Source organism: Mus musculus, chromosome 18, assembly GCF_000001635.26.
Source record: "Mus musculus strain C57BL/6J chromosome 18, GRCm38.p6 C57BL/6J".
Lineage (NCBI taxonomy): Eukaryota > Metazoa > Chordata > Mammalia > Rodentia > Muridae > Mus > Mus musculus.
In genome coordinates this window covers 10792406-10810345 of record NC_000084.6, presented here as the reverse complement: position 1 = coordinate 10810345, position 17940 = coordinate 10792406, and the positions used below count along the sequence as shown (strand labels likewise).

The 17940-nt window shown below is 39.5% G+C and overlaps 1 protein-coding gene across 3 annotated transcripts in view; it reads right to left on the bottom strand.

The window, feature by feature from the left end:
* Nucleotides 1-17940, bottom strand: part of Mib1 (mindbomb E3 ubiquitin protein ligase 1) — a 92954-nt gene that overhangs the window by 8233 nt on the left and 66781 nt on the right. For all 3 annotated transcript variants that reach the window (NM_144860.3, NM_001364997.1, XM_006525811.4), the window contains exons 13-20: nucleotides 17319-17451; nucleotides 15782-15868; nucleotides 14495-14656; nucleotides 11813-11994; nucleotides 10098-10290; nucleotides 8007-8085; nucleotides 5546-5659; nucleotides 2212-2312 (exon numbers count right to left, since the gene is read on the bottom strand). In NM_144860.3, coding sequence (NP_659109.2) covers nucleotides 2212-2312; nucleotides 5546-5659; nucleotides 8007-8085; nucleotides 10098-10290; nucleotides 11813-11994; nucleotides 14495-14656; nucleotides 15782-15868; nucleotides 17319-17451 — 1051 coding nt within the window. The remainder of the gene's footprint in view (nucleotides 1-2211; nucleotides 2313-5545; nucleotides 5660-8006; nucleotides 8086-10097; nucleotides 10291-11812; nucleotides 11995-14494; nucleotides 14657-15781; nucleotides 15869-17318; nucleotides 17452-17940) is intronic.

The window sequence follows — 17940 nt, the reverse complement described above, 5'->3', positions numbered from 1 at the left end:
AAATACAAAACTCAAAAAATTAAAACAATTTATCCAACCAACAAATGTGTTAATGAGTCAAATAGATAATTTTCAAAAGAAGAAATATATGACCAAGAAATATCTGAAAAAGTTTTCATCATCAGGGAAATGTAAATTAGAATTGCTTCCATCTCACTCAGTGAAAACAACTGTCAGAATCAAGTGTTGGTAAGGCTGCAGGGAAAGATACCCTGATGAGGGGACACAAGCTGCTACCACCTCTACAGAAATTAGTAAGAAGATTCTCAAAAACAAAACAAGACAAAACAATAAACAAAATTAAGCAAGCTAAAACCAGAACTGCTGTAAGACCCAGCTATCCAACACTTGGGACTCTACACCAGTATACCAGAGACTTGTACATCCACGTTCATTGCCACTATTCACAGTAAGTGGAACCAGCCTAGATGCACACCAACAGACCGAAAATGTGGCACATAAAACTGGGAATCATCCAAAATGAAGAATGAAATCATGATATTGGCAGGAAAATGGAAGCAGCTGAAAATCACGTTACAAGAAACAAGTCAGCCTTAGAAAGGCAAATATTCCCATATTTCTCATATGCAGAATGTGGACTTAAATTTCTACAAATGAATGTGTGTAAATATCCATACTGATGAAGCACAAAGAGGAATACAAGATGGGTGGGATATATATGAAGGCAGGTGACCAAGAGTGCAATGGAACGCATGAGACACAAAAGCAGTAAGAAACTCTAAAGAAGGGTAGGAGAAGGGCACACTCAACAAAAGGAAAGCTGATTGGTGGGGTTGTGGGGAGGGTTACAAATAAGAACAAAGAATACCATGTATTTATAAAAATGTCATAATGAAACCCATTAATCTATATGCTAACTTAAAAATGAGAGACAAAGGCCAAAGAGATGATTCAACAGTCATGGTTCCTGAACAAGTGAGGACAGGAGTTCAGAACCCCAGAACCATGTGAGTCCAGGTAAGCACCCTGGCCCACTTGTAGTCCTGGTGCACAGGAGGCAGTCGGGGAGTCCCTGGAGCATGCTGGTAGCCACCCTAGCTACAACAGTGAGCTGCAGGTCCAGGAGAGTAGCTGCTCAACAAGGAAGGCAGAGAGCTACCAAGGAAAACATTTTTAACCCTGCGCATGCACTTGCACACATACAAACACGTGTAGACACCACATATACAAACACATACAATAGTGGGAGGGGGGGGGAGACAAATGTGGAGGCAAAAAAATACCTTTAAATCCTTATTTATCTTTACTTAGTCACTATGTAACAATTATTGCTAAATGTTGATTCTATAGAAAAAATTCCAACTCAATAGAGAGTTTTCTCTCTTCAGCTAAGCGTATGCAGGCTTAGCAAATACATGTATTCAAGTTTAAACTACTCTTCCCATGGTCATGAATTATCTTGGGCCACCTGTCCATTGCCATGGTTCTCAACCTGTGGGTCACAATCCCTCTGAGGGTCGATCTCTTGTGAAGGAGTCATATATCAGATATCCTGCATATCAGATATTTACATTAAGATTCGTAACAGGAGCAAAAATTCAATTGTGAAGTAGCAACAAAGTAATTTTATGGTTGAGGGTGATCATAACATTATTATTACTGGGCCACAGCATTAAGAAGGTTGAGAACCACTGTTCTATGGGTTATTTCTTGAAAATTCAGATAGTAAACTTGGGATTTACGATGCTACAACTGGCTGCTAACAGTGATGCCACTGCCAACCTCGGACCACACTCTTGCTGCACTGAGTCTCTGGGATACAGAGCAGGGCCCTGTCAAAGAAAGGGGGGAGAAGAAAAAAGAGAAAAGGTTGAACAGAGTGGAAGAGGGCAGGGCGCTCCTAAGCAGTTTTAACGGCAGCACCTCTTCTGAGCAGCAAGGGTAGGAGTGCTACTGCTGCACACTCTGCTGCTGCATGGCTGCTGCATGGCTGCACAGCCGTCAAACGCTTCAAAGGCGCCTCACTGCGGTTCTCAGGGTTCTGTCCAACCATGTTTGTGGCTATCTGGGTTTCATGTTTTGGAAAATGTCTGACTCCAACTCAAGGTCAGACACAAGTCATTCCCATTTGAACACTAAAAGTGACCTAATATGGCAAACCATGCCTAGAGACAAGGTCACGGGACCAGTAGACGTGCACCAAATGAGGTGGCACAGTAAGAGGCACAGGGGCTGGGATGCAATCATTACCTGCTCCTTAATGTCCTGAAGCTGCTGCTGCAGTTTCTGCACATCTGCGTTAACATTGGTGTTGTCTTTGTCCTTCTGCAGCACTGGGATATTCCCACTTGCTAGAATAGAATTCAAGAAAAACCTTAGTTATTACTGTTTTGACATTATGACATATTTCTAAACTTTTAATTATTAAAAAACAAAACTGTGTGGCTGAAGATAGTTGGTAGTAGAATGCCTTCATGCCATGGGTTCTATAAGCTTCACAACAGAAGAACGGTGTGGAGGAGCCTACCATTTAGGGTCTTCTTCGAAATGTTGCTCCATATTGAGAGAAAAGATACAGTAGTGACATCTAGATAACATTCATTTATAATCTTAAAGAGGTAAAAGGTTTGGGAGCTAGAGAGGGTGCTTGGTGGCTAAATGTATACAATGCTCTTATAGAGAGCCAGAGTTCAGCTCTCAGCACCCATGTCACATGACTCACAACCACCCATAACTCCAGCTCCAGGGAGATTCAATGCACATATACTCACACATACATACTTTTAAAAAGAAACAGAGGAACCCAGACACGGTAATGCGTGATTGCAACTGCAGAACTCCTGAGACTGAGGACAAGAGTATGGCCATGAGGTCAAGGTCAGCCTGGACCACACAGCAAGACTTTGTCCAAAAAACGAGGCAGAGGTGGGGAGAGAAAGAGGTTCACAGCAAAAGAGAACTTCAGAGTTCTGAAGCTTTCTCTGGCAAACTCAAAACAGACACTCCCTTTTCTTTGCTCATGGGCCACTAGAATCATAGCAAAATAGCTACTCTAAAGGAGTGCTAATCAGTCTCTTAGATGACTTTTTTTTTTTAAATGAATCTTCCCGTCTATAAACAAGGTTCACATTACCCAGACTAGCCTTGACCCTACTACGTAGTCAAGGCTGGCCATAAATTCCTGACCCTACTTCCACCTCCCAAGTGTTCAGAATACAGATAGCACCCACCACTTGGATAGGAATAATGATGATGGTGATGACGACGATGATTATCCAAACTGGGTCTTTCTATATAGCTCTTTCGAGTCTTGAACTCACTATGATGATGATGATGATGGTGGTGGTCATTCAGACAAGGTCTTACTATGTAAATGACTGGCCTGAAACTCACTACACAGAATATGCTGGCCTTAAACTCAAGAGATTTGCCTGCCTCTGTCTCCCAGGTGCTAGGATTAAAAGCATGTGCTGGAGAAGATGCAGAGACACACAGTCAAACATTAGGCAGAGCTCAAGCCACCCATACAGAAGGGGAAGAAAAATTGTAGAAGCCAGAGGGATTGAGGGCATCATAAGAACACTCACAGGAACAACCAAGCAGGGCTCATAGGGGCTCACAGAGACTGAAGTGACAATCACAGAGCCTGTATGGGTCTGAGATATATATGTTATGGTTGTGTAGCTCTGTGCTCTCACTGACTCCCAACAGTGGGAGTGGGCTGTTTCTCTTACTCTTTGGCTAGCTCTTGGGACCCTTTTCCTCCTTCTGGATTGCCTTATCCAGTCTTGATATGCGGGTTTGTGCCTAGTCTTATTGTAACTTGTTATACCATGTTTGATTGGTATCTCTTGGAGGGCTGCTCTTTTCTGAAAGGAAATGGAGGAGGAGTGGATGGAGGGAGAGAAGTACTCTCTACAATGGGATTACAGGCACCTGCCACCCAAGCCTGACCCTCCTTCTTTATGCCAAGATTTCCTTACTGTTAACAATCTGGGCTGAAAAGTTCAGAAAGGTGTGAATAAGAGTGCTTTGATTTTATCTGCCCTAATCTGAATATTCTTGACATTTTATTCTAGCTAATATCCATGCCTAAGAATTTTATTCTTCTCTCTTTGTGAAAAAGGCAAGAGTTTTGGGCAGAGGTGTATGTAGCAATGTTCTTCCTCATCTATTTACAAAATATGTTTAAAAAAACCAAGAATGAAGTAAATTCTCAGGTACCTGTACATAAGGGACTGAATCAGGATGTCAGGCTTAACACTGGTGCGCTCTTTACCTGCTGGGCCAGCTCGCTGACTATGGCGGTTTGAATAAGAATGGTTCCCATAGCCTCATAGATTTGAATGCTTGTCATCAGGGAATGGCACTACTTGACAGGGATTAGGAGCTGCGGCCTTATTGGAGGAAGCTTGTAATTGGGGGTGGGGGTTGGGGGGTGAGGGTGTGGGGTGGGGGTAGGGTTCCAAAAGCCCAAGCCAATCCTAGAGTTGCTTCCTGCTACCTGTGGATCCAGACACAAAACTCTTGACTACTTCTTCAGCACCATGTCTACCTGCATGTAGCATGCTCCCCACCATGATGATAATGAACTAACTCTGAAATTGTTTCCTTTACAGGAGTTGCCATGGTAATAGTGTCTCTTCACAGCAATATAACACTATCTAAGACACTGACCCAAAAGAAAAAAAATATTTTATACAGTTGTATGACTGGAAAAGTAGGAGGCAGTGTTTGGGGATAAAAGCCAACAGGTGACTGCTTGCTAAGCATGAGCCATGACTTGATTCTGCCAGCACCATGAAATAAAAGGAAAAATGGCAAGGTAATTATCTTCATCTCTCTACTTGTCTGTGTTACAATTCAGCTTACTTTGTCCCTAATAATTACTATCCAATGAAACACATGCAAATTAGATGATCCTGAAAGCCTGCTTGCTATGTTAAGGGACCAAGTTAATATATTTGTAAACTGAAAAAAAAATTAAATTGGAATTCAGCACCCTATTTCCAGATACACTAAATTGGTCTGGTACACAGCTCATTGGTATAGTATATGCTTAATTAATCTGACTCCCAGAAATAGGTATACAAACACAGCCACTAAATTTCATTTAAAACAAAAAGCAAATATTCTTTAAACAAGAATATAATGTTCTTCATATTGCAAATCCTCAGAAGTATAATATTAGGCTGGCAAGGTTGGCTCAGTGGTAAAAATGCTTGGTGCTTGCCCCATAAACCTCGATTCCCAGAATGCATGTAAAGGCTGAGAGAGAACCAGTTCCACAGAGCTGTCCTCTGGTGTCTACTTACTGAAGCATGGACATACCCACATACACACATTATACAGGCATACACACATTTCCAAAATCTATAAGCAGGCCACAAACTAAATAAAAATCCAATTTTACATTTCTTATAACTAACAAAAGCACCTAAATAAATAAATAAATAAATAACTTCGTTCTCCTCCGTCAATCTACATCACGTATCTTAGGTTGACCAAGTCCACAACATAGTGTAATGGAGAGATATATCCCACAAGAAAGCTAACCAAGGACCCCTCAACAGAGGACACTCACAGATTTCATCAGAGGGGTCTTCTGAGCTCTTGCCACCACAGCACGTGATGAAAGGCACCCTCCGCTCAACCACTGCCCGACACTGCACACACTTTTTCATCAGGCTGGCACAGTCTGAAAAGGAGAACACTTCTTTAGCTACAACAAAAAAAACACATCGCCTTTCTCTGCTGTATTTCTATAATTTAACTACATACTAAAACAAACATTAAAGAAACATACCAGGTCCCAGCTATAAGTTATAAGTAAAATTCGACCTTAATATCATGTTATTAACCTATGGATGAGAACTATCCACTGGAACGAAAGAGCCTATTAGGAAAACATTTCCTAATGTAACTGAATAGTGATGTTTTTTTCCAAGTAAATATTTCCGAATCGTAAAGTTTAGCTGGGGATGGTGGTATACAATTATAATCCTGTTTCAAAAAATCCATAAAGAACAATAAACAAGCAAAAAAATCTTAAGGCTTAGAAAATGGAGAGGACCACTGTTGACACATTTCAGTGACTAGCAGACCTATGAGTGCACACCCAGACGTACACATCAGAAAGGAGGAAGCTACAGTGGACACTGCACACGCGGTAAGCACGCGCGCTTGCGTTTTCCCATCAGGCTGAAGGTCTGGGACTCTTGATATGGCCGTGCCCACACATCCACTCAGCCCTTCACTCACTCGGGGTTTCCCTCTGCCTCCCTAAAATATGATGGTCAAATGTTAATTTCCTAAAAACATTTTCTATACTACATGGTTTCTTCTTCCCTTCCCTTGGGCCCCCTCTGTCACCTGATTGATGCACTGTTTCAGTGTACCTAGGAAAAGGTTTCCACAAGACCATCTTTCCCATGATAAACTTTCAGAAACTATATTTTAGTAGCCTTTCTCATGATTATTGCAGCTGAAGAGACTTAGGGGTGGCTAAGAACACTGGCTGCTCTTCCTGAAAATCCAGACTCAGTTCCTGCATGGCAACTAACAACCATTTGCAAGCCCAATGTCGTCTGGACCCTGATGACAGCTTTTACACCTGCCTTGGTAAATAGAAACAATTATTTGAGTTAGCCTGTCAATAGTATAAATCCTTGACCTATTATTTAGTAGACAATCAGAATGAAAAAAAATTAAGTAAATAAAAACAAAACACCAGTAGTCTGGGGACCTATAAGTCAGTTCAGTGGGTAAACTATCTGTGCCAAGCTTGACCATCTATCTGAGTTTGAGCCCCAGAACCTACAGGGTAGAAGAGAGAACAGATCCCTCAAGTGTCCTAAGACTCCTATACATACCACGTTAGTTAAAGACCCATAGGTATATATACAACCTACAGACATACACACAAATAAATAAATAAATATAAAATAAAGTTTAACCCAACATTTAATAGGCATCTTATACCAAAGAAACTCAATTACCATGTAATTTGCATGTTATTCTAGTTCGATAACATTAAAAAACAATAATTCTTGACTAACCTATTTTATAAAATGAAATATCATTTAAAGAAAGTATTCAACTTTTTGAGATCTTTTAAAGTAAAACAAGACAAACAAAAAACCAGCAAAGGAAAGAGAATTTCAAACCTTGTAAGATATAAAAGATATAAAAAACGAAGACTTTCAAGGTAAATGTCCTTAAGAGAGACTAAAGCAGTTTCTTAACCTGTGGTTGTGACCCCTTTGAGGTTGCACAACCCTTTCACAGGGGCAGCATATCAGATATTCTGCATAGCATATATTTACATTGAGAGTCTTAACAGCAGTAAATCACAGGTATGAAGAAGCAGCAAAAACAATTTCATGGTTGGGATCATCATTACATGAAGAACTGTATTATTACAGGGTCACAGCGTTAGGAAGTTTGAGAACCACTGATTTAAAGCACCTCGAAAGCTTCAATATTTTCCTCCCAAAGAAAAGACTTCTTAAATTTCTCCTAATCTAACAGTTAACATAACAAAATTACAGCCCCAAACAACAGAGCTATGAGAGCCCAAGGAATCAAGCAGGTACACAGGGAAGGTAATGTTAAGGTGAAGACAAATGAAGGTACTCTGGCGCATACCAACCACTGTTACATGCAAAAAGGATAGACTAGATGTTGTAATAGTTTTAGAAGTTAAGTTTCTATTATGTGTGAAAGAGAAAGAGAGAGCTCCTTTTGTGGTAATGCAAAAATAAATAAAAATTCAAAAATAAATAAGTACGCACAAACACACACACACACACCCAAAAAAGCCAAAACAAATTCTAAAAGAGTCCAGTCTGATAGAACATAGAATTTCAGTAATCAAATTATTCAGTATACTCTGTCACTCAACAGTAGAAACCAAAAAGGTACTAAATGCTTGTCCAGCTTTTCTGTAGATGGGTTATCCAATAAACAAACACAAACATCAAAGATGTAGTCGTTTACTTTTGTCCCTTTGACAACACTGGAGAGGGTCCCAATAGGCTACTTACTCTCACAAGCACACATGTGCCCACAAGGTTGAAAGAGAACAGCTGCTTTCTTGTCGGAGCACACCACACATTCTTCAATCTACATCGAGAAAAGGCAGAGTGAACAAGTGCAGAGAAATCATGCCACCCCAGCAGCTTATGCCACCATGTTCTTCCCCATTACAGAAGCCCTGTTCTCTAGCTCTCCTGCCTGCTCGTCTTCACATCACTAGGTAGCTAGTTTAACGGGCTATTTCTGCAGTCCGCTCATACCTGACACAAAGAGCAGAATAGAAAGATTCCATTTCATCTGAGGTCAGAGACAACGAGCTAAACGTTAAGTTTCCTTTTTTTGTTGTTTTTTGGTTTTTGTTTTTTTTTTTCAAAAACTTTAAGGAAATTTTAATAAACAAGTATTAAAATAAATGACTGTGAGAAGACTAACAATAACAAAATCCTACCCAGAGAGAGGGTGCTTGTATTGCTTCTGTCTTAGGGAGTTCTTCATGAAAGCCCCCCTTTTAGGATCTGGCCAATTCCCATGCTTCCTAAAGCCCAGAGTAATGAGGTCACTCCTCACCTGTCTGTCCTGTCACTAAGTCCGTAAGTCTTCCACAAACAACTTTTAATTTCAATTTGACCACGTCTACCATGTGTATGGTTTTGTGTACTGTGTTCCCTGCCTGTGGCTCCTTTTCCCTCTAGCTCACACCACTACCTACACTCACATTTGTTTTCCAAACAGCCTGCTTTTCCTCAGCACAGCCACACTTAACTACCTTTCATCTATAGAATTGTTATCCAGGGGCCTGGTGAGATGGCTCAGTGGGTAAGAGCACCCGACTGCTCTTCCAAAGGTCCGGAGTTCAAATCCCAGCAACCACATGGTGGCTCACAACCATCTCTAACAAGATCTGATGCACTCTTCTGGAGTGTCTGAAGACAACTACAGTGTACTTACATATAATAAATAAATAAATCTTAAAAAAAAAAAAAAGAATTGTTATCCAGAAATGACCACCACTCCCTATAACACCATCCAACCACTAAAACACTGTTCTTGCTTGCTTTCATGTATGTGTGCTCTCCTAGCCTGTGGCTCAGTACTGTACCTGGAGTTTGCATACCTGGCATACTCCTTTAGTACAGTAAAACCTGGCTGGTCTCTGATATTCTTAAAAACTTAAACTAAAAACTACCACCAAAACTAATAAATTACCTAATATTATTTCTAAGAGTTTAAAATAACAAAGCAAATTGATCTTATAACCACTTATCTATCCTTCCTACTATTTAAAAGAGAAGTCTTTCTAACCACAATACTCCCCATCTGGATTATCTTTTTGGGTTACACTCCCTTTCGTGCAGCAACTGAATCAAAGCATTCTGTGACTCTGAGCAGACGATGCCCTCCCAGTAGTAATGTTATTTAACAAAGTAATCACTTCCCACTTTGTTAGCACTTTAAACAACACCTTTAATTTCCTAATTCATCAAAAAGTTTGAATTAATTTGTAATGTATTTATACTTCCCTAATTACTGAAGAATCCAAATGATTCCTCTAAAAACCCTCTGCACTAAATACTAGTTTTAGGATTTTTCTTCAATGAAATTGTTGATTCCCCTTTAACCACTTGGGGTCACTATTTCTTTACGGTCAAAAACAGCTAGTAACCCAGCAACTCTGTTGACTGATTAGAAGTGTCTGTTTTTTAAATTTTCCACTGATTTGAAAACTTCATAGTATATAACACAAAGCAGAATTCAATGTACCTAAGTTGTAAAAGTCTCTGAGAGAAAAGCAAGTGACTAATTTTCAAGTAGTATACTTTAAGCTATAAAAAGGAAATGTAAACTAAAAAGATTGAGATGTAAAAACCATGCATGGTTTTTAAATCCTGGTAATAACATGACAAGGAACACTAGTAAGGCTAGAAATCAATTCAGAAACTCTGAAGTAATGTCTTTAAATGTATAAATTATGTATTATGATATTTATCTTATTTGGAAGAACATAGTAAAATACCTATCACAGAGGGGAGCATTAGGTCTCACAGAACTCCACAATACAACACAACAGCACAGTACTGGCTGGCCGGTCTGTTTCTTACCTTTGTCCTGGACTGAACCTGCTCTTTACAAATGAGGCATTTCTTGACACGAGGGGAACACAAAGAACAGGTTGCAATGTGTCCACACGGACCAAAAAGAGTATCTCTCTTCATGTCTGAGCACACCATACATTCCTCTAAAGTTTCAGAATCGTTGCTAATCATAGAAGGACTCCGAGAACCCACTTGGCCACTAATAAAACAAAATATTTCAAATCAAGCCCATCCAAACATTCTAAACAAATATGTTAATTTTTTAACATCCAAAGTGTCACTAGCACACATAAATACAGATTATATTAAAAAAAAATCAAATGTCAACAGCTTTATGTAAAACCTTTTTTTTTAACTTATAATTGCTTATGTTCACATCTCTGTTGCTCAAAAGCATAGACCAAACCGGTGCCTTTTCCTGTTTATAAACCTTTGCACCTTCACATTCTTCTAGTGACAATCTGAAAATTAAGACTCAATGAAAAAGGGTGAACTTATAATAAAGAGCTAAAAACACTAGCGAAAGCTAACTTAATGAGCTGGGCGTTGTGGTGCATGCTTTTAATCCCAGCATTGAAGAGGAAGAGGCAGTTGGGTCTCTGTGAGTTCAAGACTAGCCTGATCTATACACAGTGAGTTTAATGATAGTCAGAGCAACATATTGAGTCTCTGTCTCAAAATAAACACAAAAAAACTAAGTAAGTGAAATTTCATTTAGAACATGTTCTATCTACACTGACACAGCAAAAGAAGCCAGAGGAATGAAACAAAAACCCCAAGTAGCACTATATTATAGTATTAATTAAAAGACACCACTAGGGGCTGGAGAGATGGCTCAGAGGTTAAGAACACTGACTGCTCTTCCAGAAGTCCTAAGTTCAATTCCAAGCAACCACATGGTGGCTCACAACCATCTGTAATGGAATCTGATGCCCTCTTCTGTGTGTCTGAAGACAGCAACAGTATACTCATATATATATAACAATTAAAAAATAAAAAAAGAGTGACATGATCTAAAAGAAAAAAGCGGTGAGAAATACAAGCATAAAGGGACAGCTACCAATACAGTTACTGATAAGAGGTATAAAGGTCAAGAGAGATGTGGACTGTGTGTATACCTACTCAGTTAAAAAAATGTATATCAAAAGTCTTAATTAAAATTACTGACATTTCACATATGAATGTGTGAAACAATCACCGTTAGGGGAAATGCCCAATCAACTGGGCAATTCCTTTGTTCATTCTTTTAACCCTTTATTGCTAGTAACTGTCTTGAAGGTCTTGATGCAAGGTGCTGTAGTATTACAAAAATTTTCCATGATATTCACTCTGTTCAGAGAAAGTAAACTACCTTTTGCAGGAAAATACTGTAATGTTAGTCAGAGCTTTTTTTGTTTGTTTTGTTTTGTTTTGTTTTGTTTTACTATTAAGGCTTTTCTTAAAAATTCCCAGAGCATGAAGGATTCCTAGATGATCAAACTAGTTTAAAGAAGTTTCTTAAGCTTACCCATATAGTAGCACACATAATGTGGGGACTGTAACATGAAATGAGACACATGACATAGAGGAAAGGTTTCCAAGGATGGAAGTGGCAACACTTTAACACTTTACAGTTCAAGAACTGTAAAGATCAAGATACCTGCAAGTCCCAGGTCCTCCCTTACAGCGCTGCACAGAATCTTAGGAATACAATAGTACATTACATGACAAAAACTACAAACCTGACTTTTTCCTTATGACATTTTGCCAAAGCTTTGCAGAGACTTGGGTCAGGACAGAGATCCAGTGGTGACTGACCCTTCTTATTTCGAATGCTGAGATCAGCACCATTGGCTGCCAAGAAACACGCAATGGATGCTGCACTCTTCTTCTCAGCCCCCTGGGTACCAAGTCCCATTATTAACTGAAATCAAATGAAAAGAGTCATGATTTTCCCTTACAGAAATCTGCCGTGTGTATGTGTGTTAGACATGTAAGAGTTTCAGTTCTAATACAGACTAATCCCTCCCCAGTCCCCATTTCCCCACATTTGTGAATCGACTCTCCAGCGTAAAAGTGGCTAACCTCAGTTGGGTGCCTGCCTCCTACATGACTGATTAACTACACAGAACCAAAGTCAGGTCAATTAAGGCTGAGGAACTCAAGTAAAGCTTCTAGTTAAGAAGAAATAGCACATTTGTTCCTACTCAGTTTAGCTATGGGGCCACTACCAACTAAGTTCTCAATGCTTCTGAGTCAAGGCAAAACTTCAAAGAATAAAAAGAACCAGGATCTGATTTATCACCTGAGCTATGGATCCAAATATATCTGCAATTGTTACAATAATTATCAAGACTCACTGAGAACCCATAAAAGCTGGGTACTGTTTTAAAGCACTTTTATGATCTTATACAACAACCCATGGAGAGAAGTATGTTCCTTTGAACTTTAAAATAAGGAAAAACAAAAAAGAAAGCACAAAGGACTTAAAAATATATACTCAGAGTCTTACAAGACAACAACTCACAAACATTCGGGCCTCAGATTCAATTATACTCTTTAAAATGATAATAAAATTCATTTGAAAGTGAGAAGGCTTAAAATAGTCAATTATTTAAAATAAATTTGGAGGACTTCCCTTTCCAGATTTCAATATAAACAAATGTTGAATCACAAAGCTCTAAGACACTTGAGGGGGAATCCCACAGCCAAAAAAGAACATGGACGAAAAGAACAAGATGCTCCTGCAATCCCTGTATGAAGAGGAAACCTCCAGATAAACAGCTTCCTGATCTTGGATAAAGGAAGCAGGCACTCAAGCAGAAAAAGATGCTACTCAACAAATGGTATAGCGACAGTTGGCCACCAATCAATGATAAATGAACGGCAACCTATAACATCCACTATATAAAACTTCACTGGAACTTAAATGCAACAGCTCAGCTTCATAAGCATCTATAGAAGGAGCCTGAATGACCATCTTGCCAAAGATTTCTTAGGACATAAGGCATACATAGTAGAAGAGAAAACTAATTACATTTTTTCAACATTAAGACATTCTGCTCTTCTAAGAACATTGTCAAAAATCGGGCATGGTGGCTTACACCATGATCCCAGCCATGCAAAGGTCAAGGCAGAAGGAACAAGAGTTTGAGGATAACTGGGGTAGACTGAGGCCTCATCACAAAACACCACAGTCATAAGGGAAAGAAGCATGAATGTACAGCACAACTCACTTCCTGCCATCCCAGGGCACTACCGACAAGGAGAACATCAACAGAGTGATTTTAGACTTGTAGGCTCATCTGAATTTAGAGAAACATCTTGAGGGTAAACACTAGATCAAATGGAGCCCCATCTCTTACAGCTTTATAAGAATAAAAAGTTTTTTGGGAAGGCAAAAAGGACCAACTATCCATTCTGGACCTTCTCTCCTCAGGAAGGCAGGAGGTGCAGACATCACACCAGCCATTATACACACAACTGGCATACCTACACTTCCGATTCTTCTCTACACTTGGAGGATACAGTATACTTCCAGTGTCTGGAAACCATAGGAAATGTAATTGTGTACAGAGATGCTTTTGTGATTTTGTTTGAGACAGGGTCTCACTCCAGCCTAGGTGGGCCAAGAACTCACTATTTTAGCACAATTTGGTTACAAATCCTGCCTTAGCCTAAGTGAGGGATTACAATCATGAGTTAGCATATCTGTCTTTACATATATTTATCCTTGGAAAGCATCAATGACTATTCTTGAGCAAGCTATTACTTCCATACAAAAACATTTCATACTAAGTTAGCTTGTTCCTACGAAGCAGCACTGCACCACCAGTCATTACCTTGCACAATCACCCTGCAGAATAGACAAGGCAGTGACTGCATCAGTAGAAACACAAGCCACACAGCAAAAGTAGGCATCACATCCTTGGTATGGACTTGTTTTTGTATGATATAAACAATTCTTGATAATTAGAAGAAAACAAACGACCTGGAAAGTGGGAGAGTGCTTGCCTAGCATGCATGAGGCCTAGGACTCAATCCCTGCCAACACCTCAAAACATAAAACCACAAGAAAACAAGGAATACTAAGATTCTAATGAAAAAGATTTGAGCAGAGCTCTTAAAATACATGTGGAATTGGTCAAATAAAAAGCAGGTCAGAATGAACAGGCACTAGGGATTTCAAATTAAAACCATAATACATACTCACTGCACCCCATTTGTACTGCTGAATTTTTAAAGAACCAAACAACTTTTGATAAGATGCAGAACAAATGCACTTCATAGGAACCAGTAGTAGTATTAAAGTTTGATAAACCCAAGTCTATCACCGATAAAATGTTTTGTCCAATGCAAATCAGATGCAGAAGAAATATAAAACTTGCTTCCACTAGTAGTGAGAGGACATTATCTTTACTTACTGTGTTTTTTGAAGGTTCCCAGGCAGCGTCTACCTTGCCCACATCTTGCATGTCTTGTAGCTGACGTAGTTGAGACAAAGTATGATGTCTCAAAGCTTCATGCAGAGGAGTATCTCCATCCTTATCCTGAATGTCTAGCTTAGCACCTGCACGGACCAAAAGCTGAGAGAAAGATGCCTCATTTGGATAGTGTCCACACCTATAAGAAACTGCAGCCTATCAGCAGTGAGCATTCTGGACCTATTTGAAATTTTAAATAACAATAAATGTAAACACTGTTTGCTAAAACCAAATCACTTGGAAAATTGAGTTACTGATTATTTCATCGTGTGCCTTGCACAGTAAATTTTAAGTTCACTTTAGATCATCTTTACGGTGTTTCAACAATCTTCCTAATCCTCTATACAAATATCAAAGAGCTCTAAACAACAGCATCTACAGAGCCTAATCTCTGTACAGTCTTAACTTTTTGTCTTGTTTTGTCTCTTTTTTTGTTCTAAAAAGCTATATAAAATATAATTCTAAGACTTATCTTTCAAACTTGTGGTTAATTTTTGCAGTCAAGTTGTCTAGATTTGAAGCTACCTAGGACACACACCTCTGGGTGGGTGTGTCTTTGAGGAAGTTTCTAGAGGTTTAACAGAGGAAGACAGACCCACACTGAATGTGTGTGGCCCTATGTGATGGTCTAGCGTGCCAGACTGAATAAAAGGGACAGAGACACACTGTTAATCAACTGCCATGACTTCCCTATCCTAACAGACTGCATCGTCTTCATAGTCTGAGACAAACCAACCCTTCCCATCCATAAGTGGCTTCTGCCAGCTATTCTGTCACAGCAAAGAGAAAAGCTACTAACAAAGGACCAATTCTAGTTCTGCTGCTCTGAGGCAGAGTACAGAATGAACTTTGCTGTCACACTTCCCGGTGACAGTGTGGCAGAGTCACTGCTTCATAAAAATATTTAAAGCAATACTTTTTTCAGATATTTTGTTTGAAATAACTAAATTAGCACATTAAAAAACATATAGTTCAATTAATCAATTTACAGTAAAGTTCCAAGGCAAAGCTTTTATTTTACTATCCACTACACATATTAAGAGGGATGTAATTATTCAAATTGTTACTTTAAATTTACTCACTAACATTAAGAGAACTGAGAACAATATGCTGACAGTTTTGAACTAGGCATTAACTCCTTATCCCACAGACACAGATGAAAGGCTCTAACCCTCAGCACAGTTAAAAGCCATTGTGAGCTCATATCAACAAGAATAAATACTTTACCCTAACAATCTGGGTGTGTTGCCGTTCAACAGCAAGGTGTAGGGCTGTTTGCTGGTTCACATTCTGGATATCCAGGTTTGCATTTCCCTAACAATGAACAGATTTTAATTGGTTACATCTGAACAACAGAGAAGAACATGCAAATTGTTAGCTACTGACAAGGAATACACAGCTCTGTCCACCACTGTCTCTTCCTTGGAAGCTGCCCTGACACAGCCCTCATACGGAGAGCGAAAACTAGACAGACAGACAGACAGCAAACCCATGTAGAACACTTAATGTAAACATGAGTATCTCCTTTACAGTGACTACCTCAGCTCAGGGACGAAGTACACTACGGAGCTGAACAGTACTCTCTTTTACTATCCCCTGAGAGCAACTCTTATAAGCTGTAAGCACTTCTGAAAAGCAACTGTGTCTCCATATAGGATTCGGAGTAACTTAAATGACCTGAAGTTCACTTCCTTCTCTTGCACAACCAAGCTCTTCCTCACTCAGTGAAAAGAAGTGAGGGGGTGCTCTGAGTAGTGTGACACTAGTAAAGGTGGAGCAGGAAGTCCCATGCATGCTCAGGAGAGGAACGAGCGGGTGGACTCCAAAAGCAGCGGTTACTACACAAAAGGGAAAGAGTCTGTGGACAAAATAACTGATTTTAGAATCAAGGCACTCTGTCTTAAGCCCTGCCACTTACAAGTCATGTAAACTTTTCTAAGCATTTCAATATGTAGCCCTTTTCTTCAGCTCCAAAATAGTGTGAATTATTTCACAGGGCTTATGTAAAGATTAAGAAATACAGCGCACACACACACACACACACAAAATTGCTTAGCATAATGTCTGATATAACAAAGCAAAATGAAGAGCAGAGTCAAAGCTTCAAAAGACACACCTTACACTGCTAGGTTTAACCCATCTAGTCACAACTGTGATGGCCAGCTGCGCCCCTGCACGGACTGCCGGCCAGAGCTGAAACTCCTACTCTGGAAGATAGGCATTTCTGGTTTGCTTTCTATCATGTTTAATTATGTTTCTTTGACTGGTCATGAGTTACCTGATTCTCAGATCATCTGTTACATCTATTTATGCACCCAGTAGGAAGATTACAAGCAAGTATTAGAGCGAGGCTGGCGGGACGCAGCCAACCCTCATGTCCCGAGTTTGACCTCCAAGTGTCTGATGATGGAGGACAAAATCATTTCCTGAAGACTGTTCGTTTGACCTCTATACATGGAGCAAATGAGAGGAGGTTGGTGGAGAGCCAGTGTTAGCCAGGATGAGTGGTGTGTACCTGCAGTCCCAGCACTCAGGAAGCTCAGGCAGGATACTGGGTTTTAGCTAAGACTGAGCTACTTATCAAGACTGTTTCATGCAAACAAACAAAAACAACAGTGTTTAAAACAGAGCATACATTGAGTTGATTTTCATCATCATGGGGGTTTTACTGCAACCTGTATCTGCAGTTTAATATCTACTTTTGTGAAGTAAATTAAAGAATTAAAAAGTTCTGTGTCTATTAAAGTACAACTGCCTCTCCTACCTGATGCACCAACAGCTCAGCCACTTCCACATGATTATTCAGGGCAGCCAGGTGCAAGGCAGTATAACCATCATCTTTCTTCTCATCCACAATCCATGGTCTTGGTAATTTTGAGAGTAAAACACGCATTGCACTGAAAGGCAAATTCACATTGTCATATATTTGCACAATGTGATCTTTGTTTTCTTTTGGAAAATATTAAAAAAAAACTGTGTAATCAAATGAAGATAGTCTTCAAAAAGAAAAGAAAATCATGTTTGTACACACAGGCAGAAATTACTGTCATAATTCTCCAATGCTTTTTGCTTTCTGATATTTTGAGAGCCAAACAAATGATCAGCATTTTCACAATGCAGCAAGCACAGAACCTAAGTGCTCCAGAGGAAAGCTATGGGTGAGAGGGAAACCTCCCAGGAGGAATGACAAAAAGCAAACAGCATGGCCTGAGGAAGCCTGCATGGTTCACCGTCAATAGTTTCTACCCATCAAAGAAGTAACAAAGAACAGCAGGTAGCAAGGTGAGACTGTAGGAAAACAGTGATCAGACATATACTCGGTAGCTTGTTAGGAATAGCAGAATTAAAATCTGATTTATGTTTAGTGCTAAAATTCTGTTTGTGAG